Genomic DNA, 23,958 nt, shown 5'->3' on the forward strand with positions numbered 1-23,958 from the left:
ACGCACCACTTTTCAGTTTTTTATTTGCTAAAAAAGTTTAAAATATCCAATAGATTTCGTTCCACTTCACAATTGTGTCCCACTTGTTGGTGATTCTTCACAAAAAATTAAAATGTTATATCTTTATGTTTGAAGCCTGAAATGTGGCAAAAGTTTGAAAAGTTCAAGGGGGCCGAATACTTTTGCAAGGCACTGTACATAATGACATTAAAAAAAAATTGGGTTTACATCGACTTTAACCAAGAAGTGCATTCTATGCATCCAAAAATATAGAAAATATACCAAATCAGATCATTATTATTCAACCAAAAAATAATGCCAAAGCAATAACTCCAAGGCCAATAATAAATAACACCTTATCTCATCCGATTCTGCAACATGGCTGGTTGACAAATGGCCATTCAGTAACAAACTGAAAAGCGCAAAATGAAAAGTGCAAAATGAAAAGCATGAATCAACACTCACCAAACTTCTACTAACACGAAATTAGCAGATGGAGCCCAAAGGGTGGCGCTAAAGAGCAAAAAAACAACGTAGTACGTCACTACGTTCGTGATTGTTGGCCAACAATTGTGTGTGCAATACAGGTTTGGGCCAACGTCCTTCGGGCAAAATAAGGTGCCCATACCGCAGAGATGTGGGAAGGGCATACCCAAGTCTAGACAGCTGAAGTAAAAATGTGCACACTGCTGACACCCAAATTTGGAGAAGGAATGGCTGATAAAAAATCACTGGAACCTTGCGGGGCTTGCTATTCCATTGACGCCAGTTTGACGGGTTCCCTTTAAACATCAGGACATTTCTTGGCTATGGCGCTAACATCATGCGCACAGCAGGTTTATTTAAATTTGTTCTATTTCTTATTTACAAAGTCCTGAGATAATTTATGTATTGCAGTCATTTCTGAAGTAGAATGAAATAGGGGTCATTGAATTCCCTATATTGACAGCGACATTTCCTGCAACAAATAAACACTTACCATACATCTGATAGCTAAACTACAGGGACGAGCCGGGCCCAGAAGGCGCATCAATTGTCATTCACTTGTATAAATTATCACCTTGCAAAAGCAAATGTGTCCGCGATCTGATTATCATAGATTGCAGAACAGTCTGCTATGGGCTTTTATATCTGGACAATAACAGCCTGTAATTAAAATTAAGAGGCAGCAGGTTTCTTATTAATCTATTGTTCAACAAAGAGAATGCATATGGTGTTCTGGCATTTTCAGGAGATGTGTGGTTGTATGTTATAAAAGTAAACCTGTCACTTTAACAAAATGGTAACACTATACCCATCTCACCCTGCATTAGGCCCCCTACAATGCCCATTTCAACCCCCTCCTCTCCTGTCCTCTCCTTTGTTTTGCCACCCACCTCTGCAAAGTCGCCTGAAAATTTTCCACAGTTGTGACAGCACTGGGGACTGGCCATTGGCTACTCAGCCCCTAAGTGTGGGGAGGCGTTTAGTGTGGCAGTGCAATGTTGGTAAACCTAAGTATAGGCATTTAAGAGTTTCTGATTAATGAGGGGAAGAGGAGGGGAGAGGAAGAAGAGGGGAGGGGAGGGGAGTTGAGGGTAAGAGGAGGGGGGAGAGGAGGGGGGGAGAGGAGGGGGGAGAGGAGGGGAGGGAGAGGAGGGGAGGGAGAGGAGGGGGGAGAGGAGGGGAGGGAGAGGAGGGGGAGGGGAGGGGGGGGTAGTTTTGGGTAGTGTCTATGATTGTCCACTTTCTTATGTAGCACCCTTTAGTGTGTGCTACTAGTCTTGAGAGTACAAAAAAGCTTTTTCAGGCCAGGAATAACCTGAGTGATTGGGTCAGGGTTACTAGAGGCCAGGGCTGAATGATTTATCCTGGCATAAATAAAGTGCACAAAAAGTATAAAAAATTGTGTAAAACAACAATAGTTCAATGATGTAATCCAAGTGAATAAATGTGCTCTTGACAACACGGTTCCCACTGCCAAACGCTGACTGTAGTTCCACTAGTGCGCTCTCAGTGCTCTGACTGGAAGCCTTCATCCCCAGCGCTTCCCCCACCACCTGACAAGTTCTTACCTTGGGGCACTTCTTTCCAGCTTCCTCCACATGTCAGGCAGCGGGCGGCAGTCTGTGTCACCAGTCACGCACGAGAGACCTCCTCCAGCTCCACTCCCATTCAGCTGATCCTTAGGTTCACCCCCCTGGGCTCCGGTGGCCAGCTGCGGAGAGGCTAGATAAGCTGCAGGAGCAGCTTTGCTTTTAAGTCCTCGCTCCTCCAGGACAAGTGGCCCGGCAGCCTCAACCCTGCATTTGTCCTGTGGCCAGTCTGGGCCTGGGTGGATCCATCCTGGCTGTCTCTATGCACAATGCCGCTCGCCCTGCTCCTCCAATGGCTGCACATCACCCAGGGAGGGAGGCGGGGCGGGCAGGGAGCTGACACCCATTGCTGCTGGACATCAGCATGGTTGCCCATGGCTTAGTCCAGAGAAGGGGGAGATCTGCCTGCTCCTTCTCCCCACCCAGAGATTCGGCAGCCAGCCATATGGCACCACCTCCCGCTGCAGTCTGCACCAGCCACCATCCACCAGGGGGAACCGATCCTCTGGAGGGGACCAAGTGGCTGTGCCCCTAGGCGGCAGTGCACCCTAGGCGACTGCCTAGTTTGCCTAGTGGGAGCGCTGGCCCTGCGCACAGGTGAGGCTGCACTGATGGGCACAGGTGAGGCTTCACTGATGAGCACAGATAAAGTTGTTGTTAATATTTATTTTTAGAACTTAATTCTGCATCAAACATTTTGTGTCATTTCATGAGATAATTTATGAGGGCATGTTTAGGGGTGGAATTAGGGGTGGGGCAACTGGTGCCGAGGACCTGCATTATGTGTGTGTGTGTATATATATATATATATATATATATATATATATATATACACACACACACTGAAAATAGTGTCACTCCCGCTGTGTTATGTACCTCTCACCACAACGAGATCACATCAGTCAGGCTGTTGATCCACCGATAATTAACGGTAAAACACGAGGACGAGATCTCTGCATATTGCAATTAATCTTTACTTCAAAAATCCTTCTTCGTATACAATAAATGATCCAAGAAGCAACTGTACAGTTTCAAGCAGCGCATTGCTCCTTCTCAAGCCAAGCAATTTATCCACAGACAATTAACAGCAAAAAACTACAGCAACAGCAAGCCATGAGTGGCACACGTGGCTTCTTGGATCATTTATTGTATATGAAGATGGAGTGTATATACGCACACACACATACACTATGTTGCTTAAAGTATTGGGGCGCCTGCCTTTACACGCACATGTATTTTAATGGCATCCCAGTCTTAGTCCGTAGGGTTAAATATTGAGTTGGCCCAGGCACTGATGTTGGACGAGAAGACCTGGCTTGCAGCCTCCACTCTAATTCATCCCAAAGGTGTTCTATTGGATTGAGGTCAGGACTGTGTGCAGGCCAGTCTAGTTCCTCCACTCCAAACTTGCTCATCCATGTCTTTATAGACCTTGCTTTGTGCACTGGAGGGGGAATTATGGCGTGGGGTTGTTTTTCAAGGGTTGGGCTTGGCCCCTTAGTTCCAGTGAAGGGAACTCTTAAGGTGTCAGCATACAAAGACATTCTGGACAATTTTTGGACAAGGTTTGGGGATGGCCCCTTCCTGTTCCACCATGACTGCACACCAGTGCACAAAGCAAGGTCCATAAAGACGTGGATGAGCAAGTTTGGGGTGGAGGAACTTGACTGGCCTAAGGACTAATACTGGGATGCCATTAAAGTTCATGTAAAGGCAGGTGTCCCAATACTTTTAGTAATACACCGTAATGTATATATACAAAGAGAGAGAGAATTTGTGTGTGGGGGGGGGGGGGGGGGTTATGAAATACAATATACATCCTATATCTGTATGTTTCTATTGTCTTCTTTTGTATATGAATGATAGAATTACTCCTTTTTTTTGCTTTACAGCCCTAGGATGAGAGTATGTTAGTGAGGGGGGTAATGAATAGGATTAGGACCAAAAATGAATTATGTAATATATATTAAGGTTTATAATTACTGCATAGTCTACCATTTTTTTTTAATTATTATTATTATTATTTAAATTTCACATTTTTCAACTGCACATGCACATTGTGTGCTACTTTTTTACAAATTTTAAATATATATTTTAAAATATTCTCTGGGATAAGAGGGTATACGTACCCCTATAGAACAAAGAAAAAGAAGGAACATAATAAAGGAAAAGGAAGAATAAAAAAACTCATAGAACATTGACCGCTTCCTCTTGCCATTTGCACAATAATCTTAAAGCCATCATCACTGTCATTGGAAAGGTCAACCATCCAAATTAGTGACGATTGTATTTAATGGTAAATTACTCAAAACCACTTTTCTGCAAATAACATGTTTCAGTCAACTTCCAACTTAAAAAAAAAAAAAATACCCAAATCAATAAAGAGCAGAAAGTCACAGAAGTTTAAAAATCAATAACGAACCATTAAGATTGCTTGTAGCATTGTGTAAAGTGCACGCTATAATGAAAAGACATTCAAGCTTCTTTTCAATCCTTTTTGCCTTGTCAGCCTGGAACATTTAATCTTAAAATAGTATACCAGCTGAATTATATTTAATAAAGTTACACAACAGCCACTCTTGCCTCAGTTTCCCCTGTGTATAACAAATATATAGGCATTTATTACTGAACAGAGTGATTTTGCCAAAGTTAAGTTTGCCACAAAATTAATGATGTCACCACTGACAAAATTTTGCCCAGACAGAAACGCAAAATTTTGAGCTATTTAGGTGAAATTTGCTTTAAAAAGATAGAATGCTAACCCCCCCCCAGAGGGGCCACTGGAAATATGCAGATCTCCCTTACCTGTTTAGAGGCTCCCCACCCTTTGTTCAGTCCAATTAGCACTTTTCACCCAGACATGCTGATCGGTCACCACCACATCCACCTCCACGCTTCAGTAACTACTACCAGAGCATGCCCTCCAACTCTCTTGTGGGTTTCCTCCCCCTCCTCCTCCTCTTCCCCCTGAGACCATCATATCTCGTGCCAAGGGGAGCCACCATTGTTTTACCCTCATCAAGTTGGGGCAACACCACTACATAACCCCAGGGTACAGAGGCCACTCTTGACGTATTTCCATTACTCTTGTCGGGTGTTTTGGCGCCCTCTGTGGGGGAGTTGTGTATCTCCCCCCGGGGATCTCTCGGGTTTGACATAGAGGGTTTCCCTCCCCCCGACCCACTGTAGCAGTCATTGGGATCATCGGCACCTGGCTGTCCCTGAAGGTCCCTGAAGGTCTTTTCATTGTTTTCAAATGTAATATCCAATATGGATGCAGGAAATTATCATGCTCCCCAGCAATACTCTATGACACACTTATATCGTGCGGTTTCCAATCAGTTCCCTGAAGAAAAGTACTCAAAATGCGTCGGTCCCTTTTCCCGTACATGTAGCTTACATGTTTTGTGGAGTTTATGATTGTGATTTTTTCATATTGTATTGCATTTTCGTTCTGTACACTGCATCCCATGTACTGCTGTTTGTATATTTATTTTAACGTATGTTTCACATCTGTATCATTCACAGAATTTTTCTTGATATGGTTTACTCCAAATAAATTTATATATGCATTAAAGAGGAAGTAAACCCCGATGGGTTTACTTCCTCTTTGATTCCCTGCAAAGGTAAAGCATAATGGACTACTATGCATCGCATAGTAGTCCATTATGTGTCACTTACCTGACACAGGAGCCAGCGAAGTCACTGCTGTCCCCTTATGTACAGAGCCTCCATCTTCTTGGTGGGTCTCGCTGCTCCGGCGCTGTCATTCGCCGGAGCCATAACGACGTCACTCCCGCGCATGCACGCGGGAGCCACCACTCGCGGCATATCGCCGTTAACAGCTGCGCGCTCAGGTACCTGTCTTTTGGCAAATATCTAGGCTTACTTGTAGGTCAAAGTGGTTTGTAAGGGTTTACAACCACTTTAATACCCCAAGTAGCCTTTTTCCCATTTAAAGTCCCAATAAGAGGAACACTTTTCTGGTTACCCATTTAATAGGAATGCGGGAAAATCCTACTTTGCAGACCCGCTGGACACCTCCCCTTTTTCAATTAGCACTTTGGGCTCAGTCAAGGGGAAACTTTTTGACGTTTTTTAGCCAATCTGAATGCATGCTGGAAAGAGGGATGAGGGTACAAGATGCTCAAAAGGACACTTAGGTCTTGAGAGGACAGATTCCTGGAAAAATCCTGTTTCAGCAGTATTGGACCATTAAATAGCAGCCTCAAAATAATGCGGATACTGAAGGGGACAGCCAGTTATCGTGAGACCCTATGTGAGCAGTCAAAGTCCCAGCAACAACCTTTGGCATCTTACCCTAATACACTTCCTCACCTGGAGGTTGGAGCTATGGCTGAAAGGTCCATTCATGATGTCCAAGGGCAGCTCACAACCAGCAACTTGCAACACTCTTCAGCCACTCCAGCCCAGCTTCTACAGTTAATGTCCTCCAGCAAGTCTGACTCCCTTCATCTATAGGACCTGCCGAGGCTCAATATCAGTAGTTGTTCTGTATCACAAACAGGCTGCCTCCCAGAAGGGGAGGCCCCAGGAGAGAGAGCTCTGATCAGATCCTTCCAAATATTTATCTTGTTCTCAGCTACTCCTTCTGGGTCAGCCTCTGGGGAATTGTCTAGGATCCAAAATTATTTATAATCCAGTGACTGATCCTCCTACACCATTTCTGCAACACTCTTCCAGAGGCAGGCAGAAGCAATCAGACTCCAGGGTTAGGGATGAACCTGATCAGACCTAACAAGTACATTGTGGCTCAGCTGGCTACAGTAGAGCTATACATTAAATTTAGCCAGCACAGAGCAGGAGCAATACCTTTTTTTTTGTCTTTAGAGGGTGTGTTTTTATAGACGGTATTTAGAGTTGTTTAATTAATTTGTGTTTTTTTTTTCTCTTTTATGTGTATTTAATCATTGTGCACTGTTGATTTACATTTTTATTTAACTTTTTTCTCTTCTGTTTTATTTCTGGGAAAAAAAATATTTTTATTAGCTAAATGAAATCTTATAAATTAACATATAATATAGATTGTGCTTAAAACACTGATGTTACAGAGCATTGTGGGTTTTATGAAGATTCTTATTCTTTGTAGGTTCTGTCTGAACCGAGAAGACAGGGAGAGAAGTAGTTACTGCTTATTCCATTGTGTGTTTGTAAATTACAACTTGAACTATTGAGCTCTGTAAACCTGAGGCTTGGTCTGGTCCTCCATGTAATCTACCAAATGAAAAAAAATATATAATGACGCACTGCCATGTGGATCAAACATAAAAAAAAAAAAAAAAAATCCACAATAGAAAAATACACTCCATCAAGCTCCCAAAACTCTGACATGTTTTCATCTTACTCATAGAGACCTATGAATAGGCACAGAAGCAGGGTGAATACATTAAGCTGCTTTATAACAATAGAAGTCATGGTGGGGGGCAAAGTAAGTTCCTAGCCAACCGATTCCCACTATAAATCCTTGAAGATCAGCTGTAGGTTTAGGGTTCTGTGTATGCAAGTTTTTAGTTTCTATTGGTTTAACACAATAGGCTATGTATTATGTACTAAGTTGAAGTGTTTGTTACCCTAGCATTTCATATTCCTGATATGTGTCTGCTGTACCATGTACTTGTATGAAAAAGTATCCTGTTCTCTTTGTATTGCTTACTTTGTGTGAAATCCCTGGTGTTCCCCTTGCTCCCCTATTAAAAACTAACCTCACTAAACATGAGAGCACACCATGGTCAGTTCTCTAGCTATCATGGGAACTCTGCCTGTGCTTCTCCAATAATCAGACTTGTCCTGACACCCCCCCCCCCCCCCGTGCAGCCATTCACTGGGAAGATCAGTGTGCTGTTGCTTTTCCACCTACAGCTCTTATGCAACTGAGAACAAAGGGATTGTGATCACTTATTATAAAAAAGGGTAAAAAAAAAAGGTATTTAGGTATAATGGCTTTTTTGTATCTATGCACAAGTGTTTTGCCTTTCATTTCTATTTTCAACGGAATGGGATGTTTTACAAGGTGATCGTTTACAATCACTTTAATGATTGCAAATGGATGTAAATGTCATTTAAACTGGACTAGAATCTTTTCTAATATGATCTATTTTTCCATCCAAGGTACAAGGAGCACTGAAGAGGCAGTGGATGCAATATAAAACTCAGTGGGGACAAAGACGTCGAGAACATTGTTCTATGCGTTCAACTTCCTATACTGCAACATCTATAACAGAAGTTCCCATTTACTTGTACCCTCATGATTCCAACAGTGAACAATTAAATGGAAAATATGGAGATGACTCTGAAATCACTGCACTTAACTCTGGGGATACGTATGCCTGAACTAAAAAAAAAAAACACAAAAAAGACATTCCTCCAAAACCTTGAGATCTGCTCCTCAATGGAATAAAAGCCTTTACACAAGTATCAATAAGGTGACTTCTTTCTGGGGGTTGGCTTTACCAAGCACCCTATTGAGCTCGTCTCTGAAGGAGTTCAGCTGTTGATGGACCGGATTGATCTGACGCTCTGAGTAAATCCAGAGGAAAGTGCTTATAAAATGGTGAAAACAAAATGACATTCAAAGAGACAATAAACTATAGTAAGCTAGTTCTTCTGAAGCAAAACTCATGGACAGGGATATGGTGTAACGCGTGCTGCTAACAGCAAACTCGTATTGCTATCAAAAGACTTTTGACCTAGGGTGTATCATGTGCTAATCTTTGACACAATGCCATCAGTTATTTTATTTGCCACTACAGATGAGATCACACTCTCACTCCATTGTTAAAAAGAAAAGTAGAGAGCACAATTGTGAAGTAGTAGGAGGTGGTGCTAGGCTATGCCAATGTTTCCTTTAAAGTTAATTTCCATCTTTTTGCTAACCTATAGAAATGGGCAAAAAAGTTTTGTACCAGTACTTGTTAGATTTGTAACTAGTGTTTATTGCTTGTGTTGTACCCCAAGCCTTTACAGGACTTTAATGTGTCCAGTGTGCCCAGTAGGTAATTTTACAACTTACCTCGTTGGCTTGGGGACCAACACGCAAAATGCTAAGTCTATGTTGACTATGTGCTTACATCATCATAACCATCTGTTAATAAGCAAAATTTAAACATTTGTCTTTGGACACAGCAGATACTTAAAGGACAAGTTCACTTTTAAGAAAGAAACCATCAGCCCACCCTCAGGACCTAATCTAGACTAGAAACCCCCACCCAGGTGCTTACTTACTTCTCCATGACAGTTGCATCTTCTGATGTTTAGACATTTAACAGTGGGTATTGGAGCAACCAAAGGTGGGTTCCAAAACCAGGGAAACCCAAAACTACAAGGTGGGGTAAAACTGAGGCAGGAACCACTTCAACTGAGTCCTCAAATATTACAATAAACCAATCATTGGCTTCTACAATTCCATTTATACTTTTAATATCACTTTTGGGTGTCCTAATGTTGTAAAAGCCCGTGCAAACATAACAAAAGAAGGCTGATCATTTTTTTTCTACATAAAAAAATTAGTATTTACCTTTTTTAGCTGACTATACAGTAAAACCTTGGATTGCAAGCATATATCTTTCCGGAAATGTGCTTGTAATCCAAAGAACTCGTATATCAAAGTAAATTTCCACATAAGAAATAATGGAAACTCGAATGATTTGTTCCACAACCATTTATTCATAAGTCCTTCAGTCTATAGTCCATATAAAAAGATTATAGCAATGTGGTTGTGTAACCAAAAAATATTCATCCACAAATGGAAGCCTCCACAAGGGGATTAGAATAAAAAGACAGCAGGAGCTCCAGAGTATAAAAGAGAAGAGAGGAGCCTCTAACTGTAGCAATATAGTTACATTTATTAAAGGTACAACATTTAGCAACGCACATGGTTGATGATTAAAACAGGCACATCTAAGTATACAGGCATCTGGGGTAAAGCTGTCCACATAGACCATCCTCCGCACCGCCGGGTCTTACCGCTGCCAGTCTGCAATTGTGATCGAGAAGACTACCCTGCAGTAGAGCGATCAGAAAGCGAGGCTTGAAGCGCTCGTGGAGCACGTTGATGGCGGTGTGGCTTTACCCCAGATGACTACATACTTAGATGTGCCTGTTTTAATCATCAACCATGTGAGTTGCTAAATGTTGTACCTTCATTAAATGTACCCATATTGCTACACTTAGAGGCACCTTTCTACTCTTATATACATAGTTGTGATGTGACGCTACTCGTATTGCCTTGTAAAGCACTCGCAGACCAAGTTACTCGCAATCCAAGGTTTTACTGTTTTAGTGTTTTCACCAAATGTAGACTTTAAGTAGTGAACTCTACTCTTGGGGAGATAGTAAGGGAAATATTCAGGCACCTCTTCTGCTCAGGACTGGTCTTAGAATGTGGCTGGTCTATGGAATAAACCTATTATCCTTCCCAGGATTTTTGTTAGAGTTTAAAAGGTTATTTATAATCTTATGCCCCTTACACATGAGCGGATTTTCCGCTCAAGCTTTGCTTGCATAACACACGGTCACTTTGGACCGCCTATAACGTGGTGACATACAACACTACGACGAGCTGAGAAAATTAAGTTCAATGCTTCCGAGCATGCGTCCAATTGATTCTGAGCATGCATAGGAATTTTGTACGTAGGAATTTGTACAGATGATCGGAATTTCTGATCGGTACTTTTTCCGACCGAAAGATAGAGAACCTGCTCTCAATCTTTTGCTGGCTTAAATTCTGCCAGCAAAAGTCTGATGGAGCACATGGTCGGAATCTCTGACCAAAAGCTCACATCCGACTTTTGCTGACAGAATTTCTGATTGTGTATATGGGGCTTTAGACTTCTTGGGACAAGTCCCTCTTTCCACCCTTTTGGAGCAACTGCAATAGTCCAATACCCAATGCAGTAAATAATGTAATTTAAGTAAGGTAAGGTTTTGCAGATCACAAGCAGAAGTACCTGAATATATCTTTACATTAGCTTCCCTTACCCCCTACAAAGATTGCTTCAGCATCCAGAGCAAATTATAAATTTTGACCAGTGCTGTCAGGCTACCTCAGTCTACCTCTTATGGAACAAATCAAGTAGAAAACCTTAAATATGGGAATAAGGTCCCTACTCCATTATAAGCTGTCATAGAATGTCTGCCCAGCCCCCTCCCCCTTTCTTCAAACTCCGTACACAAATGTCCAGTTCAAAGCAGGCCAGAGGAATTATTTTTTTCACTATACAAGCAATTTTGTCAGGTAATATTATTACATTTACCTTTCACTTAAATCTGCAGCTCCTAGAAAGTTTTAGAACCTGTTTTAAAAAATCAGATATTGCATCCCTGCAGAATGCCTTTGGGAATCTCATTTCTTGCTTGTCTGCTTTTCTCAAAAGTCAGGTTATAAGCATCACGTACAAGAGAATCAGCATTGTTTTTTCTGATATCCTCTCTAGGACTCATCTAATTCTAAAGAGATGCAGAGATGGCAGCTTTTTTCATTACAATCCTAAGATCACTCGTGTCTGGGAGTACACAGTTCCTCGGGCTTGGTGGTCAGTGGGAGGATAAGCGTGCTGGGGTTTATGGTCATCAGAAGGAACAAAAAATACCTAGCGCCTGTAGTCATTGGGAAGAGGAAGTATGCCCCATAGTTGGTGTCAGCCTAAGGATTAGCGTCCAATAATTGGTGTCAGTGGGGTGAATAATGCACTATAATTGGTGTCAGTGGAAGGAGTAGCGCCCATCGTTGGTGTCAGTAAGAGGAATAGTACTCCATCTTTGGTGTCAGTTGGGAAATAGTGCACCATCTTTGGTGTCAATGGAAAGAATAGTGTCACATCATTGGCGGGGGAATAAAAGTACTATCACTGGTGTCAGTGGAAGGATAGTACTCCATAGTTGGTGTCATTTGGAGGAATAGTGCTCCATCCTTATTGTTTGTAGGAGAAATAACGCCCCATTGTTGATATCGGGGGGGGGGGGGGGGGACAAAAGTGCCATCATTAGTGACAATGGAAGGAATAGTGCTCCATAGTTTGTGTCAGTTGGAGGAATAGTGCCCCATCTTTATTGTTTGTAGGATATATAATGCCCCATCATTGGAGGGAATAGTACACCACCACTGGTGCACTATTGTTGGTATTGGGGGGGGGGGGGGAATAGTGTTCTGTGTTAGTGAGGGACAGGGGGGGTGTAGAGAACCATTATTGGTGTCCATAGAAAGAATAGTGCCCCATCGTTGGCTCAGTTGGATGAAATAGTGCACCATTATTGGTGGTTGCTGTCAATGGAAAAAATGGCGCCCCATTCTTGGTATCAGTGGGAGGAATAGTGCTCCATCGTCTGTGTTTTGGAAGAAATATTGCCCCAGTGTTAATTCCAGTGGGAGGAGGGTACTGTACCCTACCAATGGTGTCTGGGAGGAATTGTGCCCATCATTGATGTCAGTGGGAGAAATGATACCCCATCATAAGTGTATGTGGAGAGAATAGTGCCCATTGTGTCAAAGAGAGGAACAGTGCCCCCAAGAGAAGCTAAAGGCAAGCTAAGGACTATTGGTTTAGATGAAGGGGATTTCTTTTCTTGACAGCCAGCTGGATCCAAAGTTATCAAAATCTGTAGGATATATGGTGCCTTGAAAAAGTATTCATACCCCTTGAAATTATTAACATTTTGTCATGTTACAGCCAAAAACATAAATGTATTTTATTGGGATTGTATGTGATAGACCAACACAAAGTGGACATAATTGTAAAGTGGAAGGAAAATTCTAAATGGTTTTCAATTTTTTTTTTAAATATCTGAGAAGTCAATACTTTTGTAGAACCACCTTTTACTGCAATTACAGCTGCAAGTCTTTTTGGGGATGTCTCTACCAGCTTTGCACATCTAGAGAGTGACATTTTTGCCCATTCTTCTTTGAAAAATAGCTCAAGCTCTGTCAGATTGGATGGAGAGCGTCTGTGAACAGCAATTTTCAAGTCTTGCCACAGGTTCTCAATTGGATTTAGGTCTGGACTTTGTCTGGGCCATTCTAACACATAAATATGCTTTGATCTAAACCATTTCCATTGTAGCTCTGACTGTATATTTAGGTTTGTTGTCCTGCTGGAAGGTGAACCTCTGCCCCAGTCTCAAGTCTTTTGCAGACTCTATAGCTTCTTCCAAACTGTAAATGGAACTTCTAATAACTTTCTTTCAACAATGGCTTTCTTCTTGCCATTCTTCCACAAAGGCCAGATTTGTGGAGTGAACGACTAATAGTTGTCCTGTGGACAGATTCTCCCACCTGAGCTGTGGATCTCTGCAGCTCCTCCAGAGTTCCCATGGGCCTCTTGGCTGCTTCTCTGATTAATGTTCTCCTTGCCCGGCCTGTCAGTTTAGGTGGATGGCCATGACTTGGTAGGTTTGCAGTTGTGCCATACTCTTTCCATTTTCGGCTGATGGATTGAACAGTGCTCTGTGAGATGTCCAAAGCCTGGGATATTTTTTTTTATAACCTAACCCTGCTTCAAAATTCTCCATAACTTTATCCCTGACCTGTCTGGTGTGTTCCTTGGCCTTCATGATGCTGTTTGTTTAACCTCCCTGGCGGTATGATTATAGGTGCTGAAAGCGGTACAATTATTTTGCATGGAAATTTGGCGTTTTATATTGTAGGCCTGTAATTCTTAGGAACAACTCCCTTAAATCTGTTCAAACCAGAGTCTAGTAGACATCCCGGGTATGATAAAGTTTATAATATAATAAATAATGATAATAATAAAAATTATTCAATAATGTAATAAAATCCAAAAACACTGAAATTTGCAGAATTGTCGCTGTCATTAGATTTAGTGTTTGATGACGGATCTCCCCAGAAATTGCTATTGCTCAATTCTGCAAATGATTATAATTTATTATCGCTTTTTTCTAGTTGGTCTAAAATCACTTTTGACATAAAGGGACACTTTTTGGTTGCTATGGACAATCTCCAAATTGCAGGCAGAAAAAAAACTGTATTTATAATATAAAACTACATCTAGGTCACTGGACAGACCACCAGGGACAAAGGGGGTGTGTATTTTTTTTTATACAGTACTGTATGTGTTTTGTGTACTTTTACTTAATTTTACTTGAATTTGGCGCTGATCTCCGCTCCCGTGCGTCGTAACGTCGCAGGGAATGGAGCTCAGCGGCATTAGGGCACTGTGTGAATCGAGCGGAGGACAGCTCACTCACACAGCGTGGAGGACAAGGTAAGTAACCTCTCCCTGTATCCAGCGATGCGATCCCGAGTCTGGCTCGGGGTTACCGCTCGTGGTACTGAAATCCCAGCCCGAGCCAGACTCTGGATTACCACTAGGGAGGTTAATAAGGTTCTCTAACAAACCTCTGAGGGCTTCACAAAATAGTTGTATTTATATTGAGATTAAAGAGGAAGTAAATCCTGATGAGTTTACTTCCTCTTTCATTCCCTGCAAAGGCAAAGCATAATGGACTACTATGCATCGCATAGTAGCCCATTATGTGTCACTTACCTGACACAGGAGCCAGCGAAGTCGCCGCTGTCCCCTGTAGTCCGCCGCATCCATCTTGCTGGTGGCGTCTCGCAGCTCCGCCGCTGTCATTCGGCGGAGCCGCGATGACGTCACTCCCGCGCATGCGCACGGGAGCCGACACGCGCGGCAGATCCATTGTTAGAAATGCCGCGCTCAGTGCGCCTGCGCGTCGCTGTCTACGGCGCATGCGCCGTAGACAGCGGTGGCTGTCTTCAGGCAAATATCTCCTAAACCGTATAGGTTTAGGAGATATTTCTTGGACCTACAGGTAAGCCTTAATCTAGGCTTACCTGTAGGTCAAAGTGGTTTGTAAGGGTTTACAACCACTTTAAATTACACACAGGTGGACTCTATTTACTAGGGGTCACGGAGTAAAGGGGGCTGGATAAAAATACACGCCACACTTGAAAACCATTTATCATTTTCCTTCCACTTCAAAACTATATGCCACTTTGTGTTTGTTGGTCTATCACATAAAATCCCAATAAAATACATTTACGTTTTTGGTTTTAACGTGACAAAATGTGGAAAGTTTCAAGGGGTATGAATACTTTTTTTCAAGGCACTGTATTTCATCCAATTGGAATTTTTAAGTTAAAAATAGTTAAAAGAAACATTATTCCCTCCTAGAGACATTTATAATATTGCAAGGGTTTAGTTAAGTTTTATTGGAGATAACTATCTGCTTCTTTACAATAGATGATGCCTACTTTTTATAGAAATTTACATAATTTATCGTCTGCTGTGGAATTTCTCATCCTATTTAATGTGTGATCTATTACTGCAGGGAATATAGGCCAGCTTCTCATTTCGTTCCCCCGTGACAATCTTTTCTGTACGTTTTCGCTGTACAGTCTGTTCCACTCACTGTGACGTGTACTGAACACACCGAAAAAATAACCGCAATTGCTAAAAAAAAGGACTGCCAGCATGGAAATGTAACTTTTCCTGTAGAATGAAAGTTAAACTTCAGCTGTCTTAAAGGAAATTTGTGCTGAGATAAATGTAGACTGCAATTGCTGACCCCTCTTCCCGATAATGCTAGTTGGTAGTTGATGGGCTGTCATGCTGGTCAGGCGGCTCCAGTACTTTCTGAGTCACCGGGCTGGAACAAGTATGCATATCAGGAGTTTTCTGTGTTTCTATTTTGGGTCAGCATCTAAGAAGCCAGAGACGGCCAGACAAATAGCATTTTCAGAATGAGGTCAGCATTTGCAGCCTCCGTATTTTTCTCAGTACAGGTTTGGTTATAGTTGAACTTCAGGCAGACAGCTAAATACATACAATAAATAAATTACATATAGGCTGGGTTCACATTGCTGCGGTGATGAGATCGGATGTGATTCGCACCGCACTGCAGTGCAAATCACATCCAATCTCTGTGCGATGCGAGTTCAGCCATACAGATAGTATGGCTGAATTCGCATCGCACCCACCCCAAACTCGCACAGGACCCTATTTTTTGAGAATCGGATTGCATGGTGTGAACACCCATGCGATCCGATTCCTGTCCGAGTTTACAGATCGCACTGCGATATGCGAACTGATCTGGGGGTGTCATTAACATTTCACTGACACTCCCAGCAGTTCGCATAGGGCAGTGTGAACTGCCGCCGGGAGGCATGCGATGCGGGAAAACGCCACGGATTTGCGGCGTTCCCGCATTGCTGCAGTGTGAACCCAGCCTTAATGAAGTATTTTACCTGCCAAGGGGTTTGTATTTGGGAAAAAGCAGCACAATAGGGCCAAGCAGTTGTTCTGCAGCATTCATGTGCTAACAAAGTTCGTTCTGATAGGAGAGAGCAAAGTGAGAAAGAGAAGAGCTCATTAGTGTCCTGGTTCTCCTTTCACTGTCCAATCAAAGGCTGGGGGAGGGACCCAACTTGTAATGCCATGTATACATGGTCGGACTTTCCGGCGACAAAATCCATCAAATTTTTTTTTACGGATTTTCGCACAAACTTGTCTTGCATACACAGGGTCGCACAAAGTTGACGGAAAATCCGATCGTTCTGAACGCGGTGACGTAGAACACGTACGACGGGACTATAAACGGGCCAGTAGCCAATAGCTTTTGTCTCGTAATTTATTCTGAGCATGCCTGACACTTTGTCCGTCTGAATTGTCTACACGCGATCTGAATTTAAACAATTGTATTTTGTTGTCGGGAAATTTTAGATCCAGCTCTCAAACTTTGTGTGTCGGAAATTCCAACGGAAATAGTCAGATGGAGCCCACACACGATCAGATTTTCCGACAACACGATCCGATCGCACATTTTCCGTCGGAAAGTCAGACCGTGTGTAAATCTTAGAACTGGATGGACAGAAATCTAAGTCTTTTGGCTGAAGAACAGCTCCTTTATATGCATTTTATCTATGCATTTAGGTTTTTTTGCCAGGAGTACAGCTTTAAATGGTTAATATGCCAAATAAAAAAATGGTCGCACTAAATAAATAATATTCAAAAGTTAGTCATTAAACAATAGTCCATAAGGTGCTTAAACAGTAGAGTGAATAGTGACAAATAAATAAATTATTAAATAAATTAATTTAAAAAAGTCCATTGAAATGATATCCAAAAAAAGAGATGTTTAGCTGAATATCAACCAGGTGCACTTCCACTGTGATAATAAATAGGATGTAAGCTTACCAGATTTCAAGACTCCATGTTATAGGATTCTAGATAAGCTTTTGGATAATGACCCGACACTCAAAACAAATCCCCCAGTCGTAAGACTGGAATGGAAGGTAACATGGCTGGCCAAATACACCCCTAGCGTTTCTCAGACGTGACCAAATAAGGAAGAAAAAGAGGTCCACATTGTGTAAAACTCTAAAGCACCTTATTCTGAGAAAAGGTTACTAAACACTTCAATCCAGTAAATATCCAGAAGGTAAAATAGTAGTTCCCAGGATAAAAACGACTTGTATACAAGCTCAGATGGCATGGTTGGTTCAGACATAGACTCCGCTCTACATGTTTCGTCAGATGCGAGGTCATCGGGGCATCAAGCACCTTATGAACTATTGTTTAATGACTAAATTTTAAATACTATTTATTTAGCCTGGCAATTTTTTATTTTGTATGTTTTTGCACAATTGGTTCTGTTGTGACATTGCAAGTAGCTTTATTTCACCTATGATTATTATCACCTGCACAGTAATATTTTTTTTTAATTAAACGGTTAATAATCTATGTAGGTAAGGGCTTATGTAGTTTGTGTCCAGTATATTATAACACTTTTTTTTTACTAAAGTGGAGCTTCCCTTTAATCATACGGACAACGTCAAATTATTTAGCTTTGTTTGTAATATACAGGACTTGTGATAAACAGTGATCTGCACTCCTTCGGCATATACACATGTTGCTAAAGTAATCTTTTTATGATCGGAAACTTTAAAGGGAACAACTAAGGCATACTATCATTCATATCATTGCTTGTTTTCTTAGTTTTTTTTTTTTACATTAGGGTCACAATCCATGTATGAAGTGCTTATCAAATTGACTGCTATGCTGACCTGTAATTAAAGAGCACCTGTAATTAGTAGTAAACCCATACCTCCCAACTTCCCTGAGATGAGAAAGAGGGACACATTTTAGAAGATAGTATATAGGCATAGGGCACTCCCTCACAGATCCCCTATTTAGCTGTAGCATGATGAATGAATATGTAAAAAACAATTGTTTAACCCAGCCTTTCTCAACTTATTCAACACAGAGGAGCCCTAGAAATAACCTTTTAGTCTCAGGGAACTGCTAAAAATCCCTATATCTACAACTCATGCTACATTAGTCTGGTGGTCAGTGGGAAGAATGCTCCTCACACTTGTAGTCATTGGGAAAAATTACCCCCTTAGCCCTTGTACAGACGGTCGGAGATTCCGACAAACAAATCTGTCAGAGTAATTCCGATGGATTCATTCCGGAAGAGGTCCGGAAGTGATGTTGCATACACACGGTCGGAGTAAGTTGTTGGAAAATCCGATTGTACATAACTTTATGACGTTATTTCGTTACGACGGGACTACGTTCAGGCTAGTAGCCAATAGCTTTGGTCTAGGAATTTGATCTGAGCATGCGTGGCACTTTGTCCGTCGGAGTAGGCTACACATGATCGGAGTATGTCCGATCAGAGCATTTTGCCAGAAAATTTTACCGGCAAGTTGGAAAAGTTGGTCCGTCAGATATTCTAACAGAAACAGTCCGATGGAGACCACACACAGTCTGAATATCCGACAAAAAAAGGTCCGATAGGACACATTCCGTCAGAATCTCTGACCATGTGTGCAAGGGCTTACAGATATATAAAAAAAAAACAATGGTGTAAGTGGGAACTTATCTGAGAGGCAGAAAGTGCTGTTTGCTCAAGGAACCCCTAGCAACCTTTGAAGGAACCCTAGAAATCCATGGAACCCTGGTCAAGAAACCCTGGTTTAAACCCACAAGGACTTTTTTCCACCACTACTTTTTTTAGTACAGTTTTTTCACAGTAACCTATGCAATAATATAGGTGTTGGGTGATGTGTTTAGCACAGTGTAACACTTTCAGTAGTTAAATAGTACATTTTATAAAGAAATCTAAATGTTAGACAAAAAAAGGGACAAAAATCTGACCTCTTTTATAAATATCCAAAAAGAACTATACTGCATAATCCTGTAAATCAGCACTGGAAGTAGAGCTTATTCCATGTGAAAGGCAGAGTGTAAAGTTCATCTAGATGTCAACATTCATGGAACAATTGGAAGGATGCTTTCCAATGATAGAGAAAAAAAAAAGTCGTGCTTTCTACCTGCCACGAGAGCTCGTATTTCCCCCCTGTATTTGGGATAAAGCAGACCAATTTGCAAAATGGGTTTCAGGTCCTGCAGAAAAAAGAGCAGTTGGCAACTGTGGATTCAAATGATAGGAGAGCCTGAAAGCAGACACCTAGGGGTGTAACTTTTATACTTTATTTTAGCATCTAGAACAGTTTATCCAAATGGTTGGTTTGCTTTAACATTACCTTCAAAAACTTCAGAGTTGGAAGAATAAAATCCAACGAGTACTTATATAGAACGTAGCCAGATGTTGGCCAGATGACCATGACAGCTCTATAAATGTTTTATAGATCCTATTCCAAAACCCATCCCCCCACCCAATTCTGTGCAGTGATAAAGCCTCCACTCTTCTAGGAAGGCTCTCCACAAGATTTGAAGTGTGTTCAGGGGAATTTGTGTCCAGCCAAAAGAGAATTTGTGAGGTTAGGTACTGAATGGGAAGACTTGACTTGCAATCGGCACTCAGTTCATCCCAGAGGTGTTCAGTAGGGTTGAGGTCAGGGCTCTGTGCAGACAATTCAAGTTCCTCCACAAAATTGGTCAAATCATATCTGAACTCAATAATTTGGAAAGGTGTTCACATATCTTTAGTCACATAGTGTACCTTCCTTGTTGGTGGCATGGTGGTTGCTCTGAAACTACAGGCGCACTTTAATGGTTGGTTATCTCAATCTTTACATGTTTTACATTGACAAAGAACTTCAGGTTTGTAATCGTATACGTCAGAAGGAAATGTTACCTGTGCTATTTAGTAATAATGTGCGTTTGAGTGAGAATGGAAGATGACGTGTGGCAGCTTTTGTGCTGGATGTGGAAAGAGTTAAAGGAGATATTTTCATGACAAGTATTTTGCTCTACAAATATTTCTACTAGCGATGGCTTGACTTTGGTCAGTCTAGAATTTTATACCTGTTAAAGTGTTACTTGGCAGCTTGAAGAACAGATTTAAGTTATTTTATAGCTGGTTTTGAAAGAGACGTTCATTATTTTTTATGAAGAATATACAAGTTATTATATCATTCTGAAGAGGCTAGAAAATGCAAAATATAATCTGAAAAAAATTATATATACCCTACATAAAGACTATTTGTAGATTTAAGTATATTAGAGAGAGTTATATGTCTGATACATGAGTATTTTTCTAATCAGTAATTTAATTTTTAGCATAAATGAAAGATATAGAATATGTGAAAAATAAGAAATCTATTCATGCTATATTTTGGCTACAGAGAATTCAGCCTTATTTAAGGGGTTGTTCCAATTTTTAGCAATAATGTGTACAATGCCTATACGCTTAGTCCAGTGGTAACACATTTCAGATCCTATTTGATTCCTGGCCCTTGAAGTTATTTAGTCGGAAAAAAAAAATCAGACAAAAGCTGGGTATATTTAAACTTACCTTTTCCATATCCTTCTCCTAGAAACGTGTCCTTATTGCAGCGCAAAGCAGCCAGTGGAATCTTTAGCCTGGGTTCCCATCTGCTGCATTATGGTTCAACCTGCTCCTATGTCATCACTACTGTGTTTCAGGGACATGGTAGTGGCGTAGCGGCCAGCAGGTTGAACCACAACATGTGACGTTGGATGGGAAACCAACACAAGATTCCATCGATGGCTTTGCTCTGCAAGAGTGCACATTTTCAAGTAATGAGCATTAGGCTTTATTTCACTGTGAATTTTTGTTTAATTGGTAATGGAATTACTTTAAAAAGCAGTTTGGAGTCTGCTGGAGCTCTTTAGTAAGCATGCCTTCCAATTCCAAGAGACCTCTTAAGGTACCTAATAGCAGATGTAGGGGGCTGTTAAAGAGACCGTCTGAACCCCTGTACCCTTGACTGTGTACCTACCTCTCTGTATATTAGGTTAGTTTAATCTTATGAGCAATGGTCCAGCTGTGTACATATGCTTTGGACTATTTTTCCAAGGAAGGTGCCACGTTTCTTTCAAGGAATATGCTCTATTAAGATCCTTTACACAGCATTTGTCAAAGCATACAATCACAGCCCAGAGTAGGTGAAGCTAAGGTGGCCTTATCAAAAAGATCTATCAGCTTCACAAGAGCTCTTATTATGTCGATACCTGCCAATCATCACTGCTCTATAAAGGAGAGGTTTTTCACTTTATTGCTAAAACTGAAGAAGACCCCTTTAAGGAAACATAAAGAGCAATGGTGCGCAGTAACACAGAGTGAACAATTATATTCCCCTTTTATTCATAAAGTACTTTTGTTTTGTACCACTGAGGTTATGGGTTAAATCTCCACCATGTGAACATGCTGCATGAAGTATATTATCCTGGTGTTTGCGTAGCCTTCTCAAATTGATAATTTCCCTTGGGATTAATAAAGTAGTCTGAAACTGAAGTCTTCAGGTCTCTGAAGAAATCAAACTCCCCTTTAATAGAAAAGGTTTTATGGTAGCCTTTCCTCCGGGCTGTGTGTTCTACCCCTCGCCTCTTTCCAGCAGTGCGGCCTCCATCAGTTTCTTTAGCATTCAACACATCTGGGAGCATTGGAAGGCTGTGTTCTCCACTGCACGCTGTGGTTTCTTGTGTCAACTCCTACATCACTATAGGACTCAACAGTAAGGTAGGGGTTGGAGGATGGAACTACAGTGCACGATGGGGGGACACAGCCAACCAGCTCTTCCAAGCCCTGTCGAATGCCGAAAATACAGATGACCCACAAAACACCTTGGATGGTTTTTAGCATTAACCAGCCTTCCTCAAACTTTTCAACACAAGGGAACCCTTGAAATAAACTTTCTGGTCTCAGGGAACTCTTAATAAAAAGATCAATCTTACTAAAAAGATCAATGGTGTCAGTGGGAACTTTATTGCGAGGCATCAATTGCTCATTGCTCAAGCAACACCTAGAAATCTCTGGAGGACCCCTATAACCCTTGTTGAGAAACCCTGGTATAAACAAATAAATTAATTTAGACTTATGTTGTTTGGTCTAGTGCACCTTCCATTAGTTTGTACTTTATTTCAGGTAACCTGCTGGGATACCCACTGGAGGGTAGCTTTGTCAGCTGTGAGCTGCCTAACCTGAGCCAGTGAGGTCTCTGAATAGTTTTGTTCTCTCAATACTTTGTATGAACTCACATCAAAGTCCAAGCACCTCTTGGATGCTTTTTTCTTCATTTGAATATACTGATGGAGGCTGCAACACTGAATGGCAGGAAGGTAGGAAACATGGACGACCTGAGCGATGAGGTGACTAACTTTTCTATTGCAAGGGAATGCCAGTTTGATATTTTTAGCCATCTGGTAGGGTCTCCTTAAAAATATGGGTGGATTATTAGGCCTCCTACTAAACATACAGCGGGATTCAATCAACTGATGGCTCAGTTTTGGAAGGTTAAAATACAAAACGGGCTGTAGATCTAATATATACAAACAGGAAATACATCATTCCTGTTTAGAACAGTGAAAAGAATACAAGGGGATAGCTGATTGGTTACTTTGGTTCTTGCACCTTGCATATGGCTTTTCCTTTTCATGTTAAAGATCACACTCTATTACAGTTCATGTATTTAAGGGCTAACTTATCATCATTGATGCATTAACCTCAATGCAATACTGACTGTGTCTTTGTTACAAAGACTGCAGAATACAGTACAGAGAGGAAAACTAGGAATATTTTGTGATTATATATTTACTGAAACACAATGTTTGCTGTGAATTCTAAACATGTTTAAAAATCTGAAATGATTTGATTTTCAAATTTTGTTAAGGTAATGCTGAATCCAGGTCTGTTGATTGCAGGTAATGATATGTTAACAATTCAGTGGGCGTTATCAAAGTGCTGAACATCTGTGTAAAATATATTACTTTGCCTTTCTTTAGTAAAATAAATCAGTAAAAATAATAATATACTGTGATGTGTAAGTGATATGGTGTCATTTATCAGAAAGCAATTGACATGAGGCAGGAGAGAAAGAAAAGAAAGAGAAAGAAAAGAAAGAAAAGTGAAAGAAAGAAGGGAAGAAAGAAAGAAAGAAAGAAAGAAAGAAAGAAAGAAAGAAAGAAAGAAAAGTGAATGAATGAAAGAAAATTGAATAAATGAAAGAAAGAGAAAAGTGAAAGAAAGAAAGAAAGAAAAGTGAAAAAAAGAAAGAAGGAAAAGTAAATGAAAGAAAGAAAGAAGGAAAGAAAAGTGAATGAAAGAGAGAAAGAGAAAGAAAAGTGAATGAAAGAAAGAAAAGTGAAGGAATGAAAGAAAGAAAGAGAAAAGTGAATGAAAGAAAGAAAGAAAAGCGAATGAAAGAAAGAGAATTGAATGAAAGAAAGAAAAGTGAATGAAAGAAAGAAAGAAACGTGAATAAAAGAAAGAAAGAAACATGAATGAATCAAGGGAGGAAAGAAAGAAAGAAGAAAAAGGAGAAAAGAAAGAAAGATAAAAAAATGAAAGAAAGAAAGAAATAGAAAGAATGAAAGAAAGAAAAAAAAAAAGAAAAAAAAGATAAATGAAAGAAAGGTGAATGAAATGAGAAAGAAAGAAATAAAAGTGAATGAAAGAA

At 40.8% G+C, this 23,958-nt stretch overlaps 1 protein-coding gene across 1 annotated transcript in view; it reads left to right on the top strand.

Moving 5' to 3' along the window:
- LOC143996002 (calcitonin receptor-like) overlaps positions 1-9,935 on the top strand; it is a 480,350-nt gene extending 470,415 nt beyond the window's left edge. The window contains exon 13 of the mRNA XM_077490789.1: positions 8,205-9,935. Coding sequence (XP_077346915.1) covers positions 8,205-8,426 — 222 coding nt within the window. The 3' untranslated portion in view covers positions 8,427-9,935. The remainder of the gene's footprint in view (positions 1-8,204) is intronic.
- The last annotated feature ends 14,023 nt before the right edge of the window (positions 9,936-23,958 follow it).

Source organism: Lithobates pipiens, unplaced genomic scaffold (genome assembly GCF_037356315.1).
Source record: "Lithobates pipiens isolate NorthernLeopardFrog02 unplaced genomic scaffold, aLitPip1_a1.2 Scaffold_19, whole genome shotgun sequence".
NCBI lineage: Eukaryota > Metazoa > Chordata > Amphibia > Anura > Ranidae > Lithobates > Lithobates pipiens.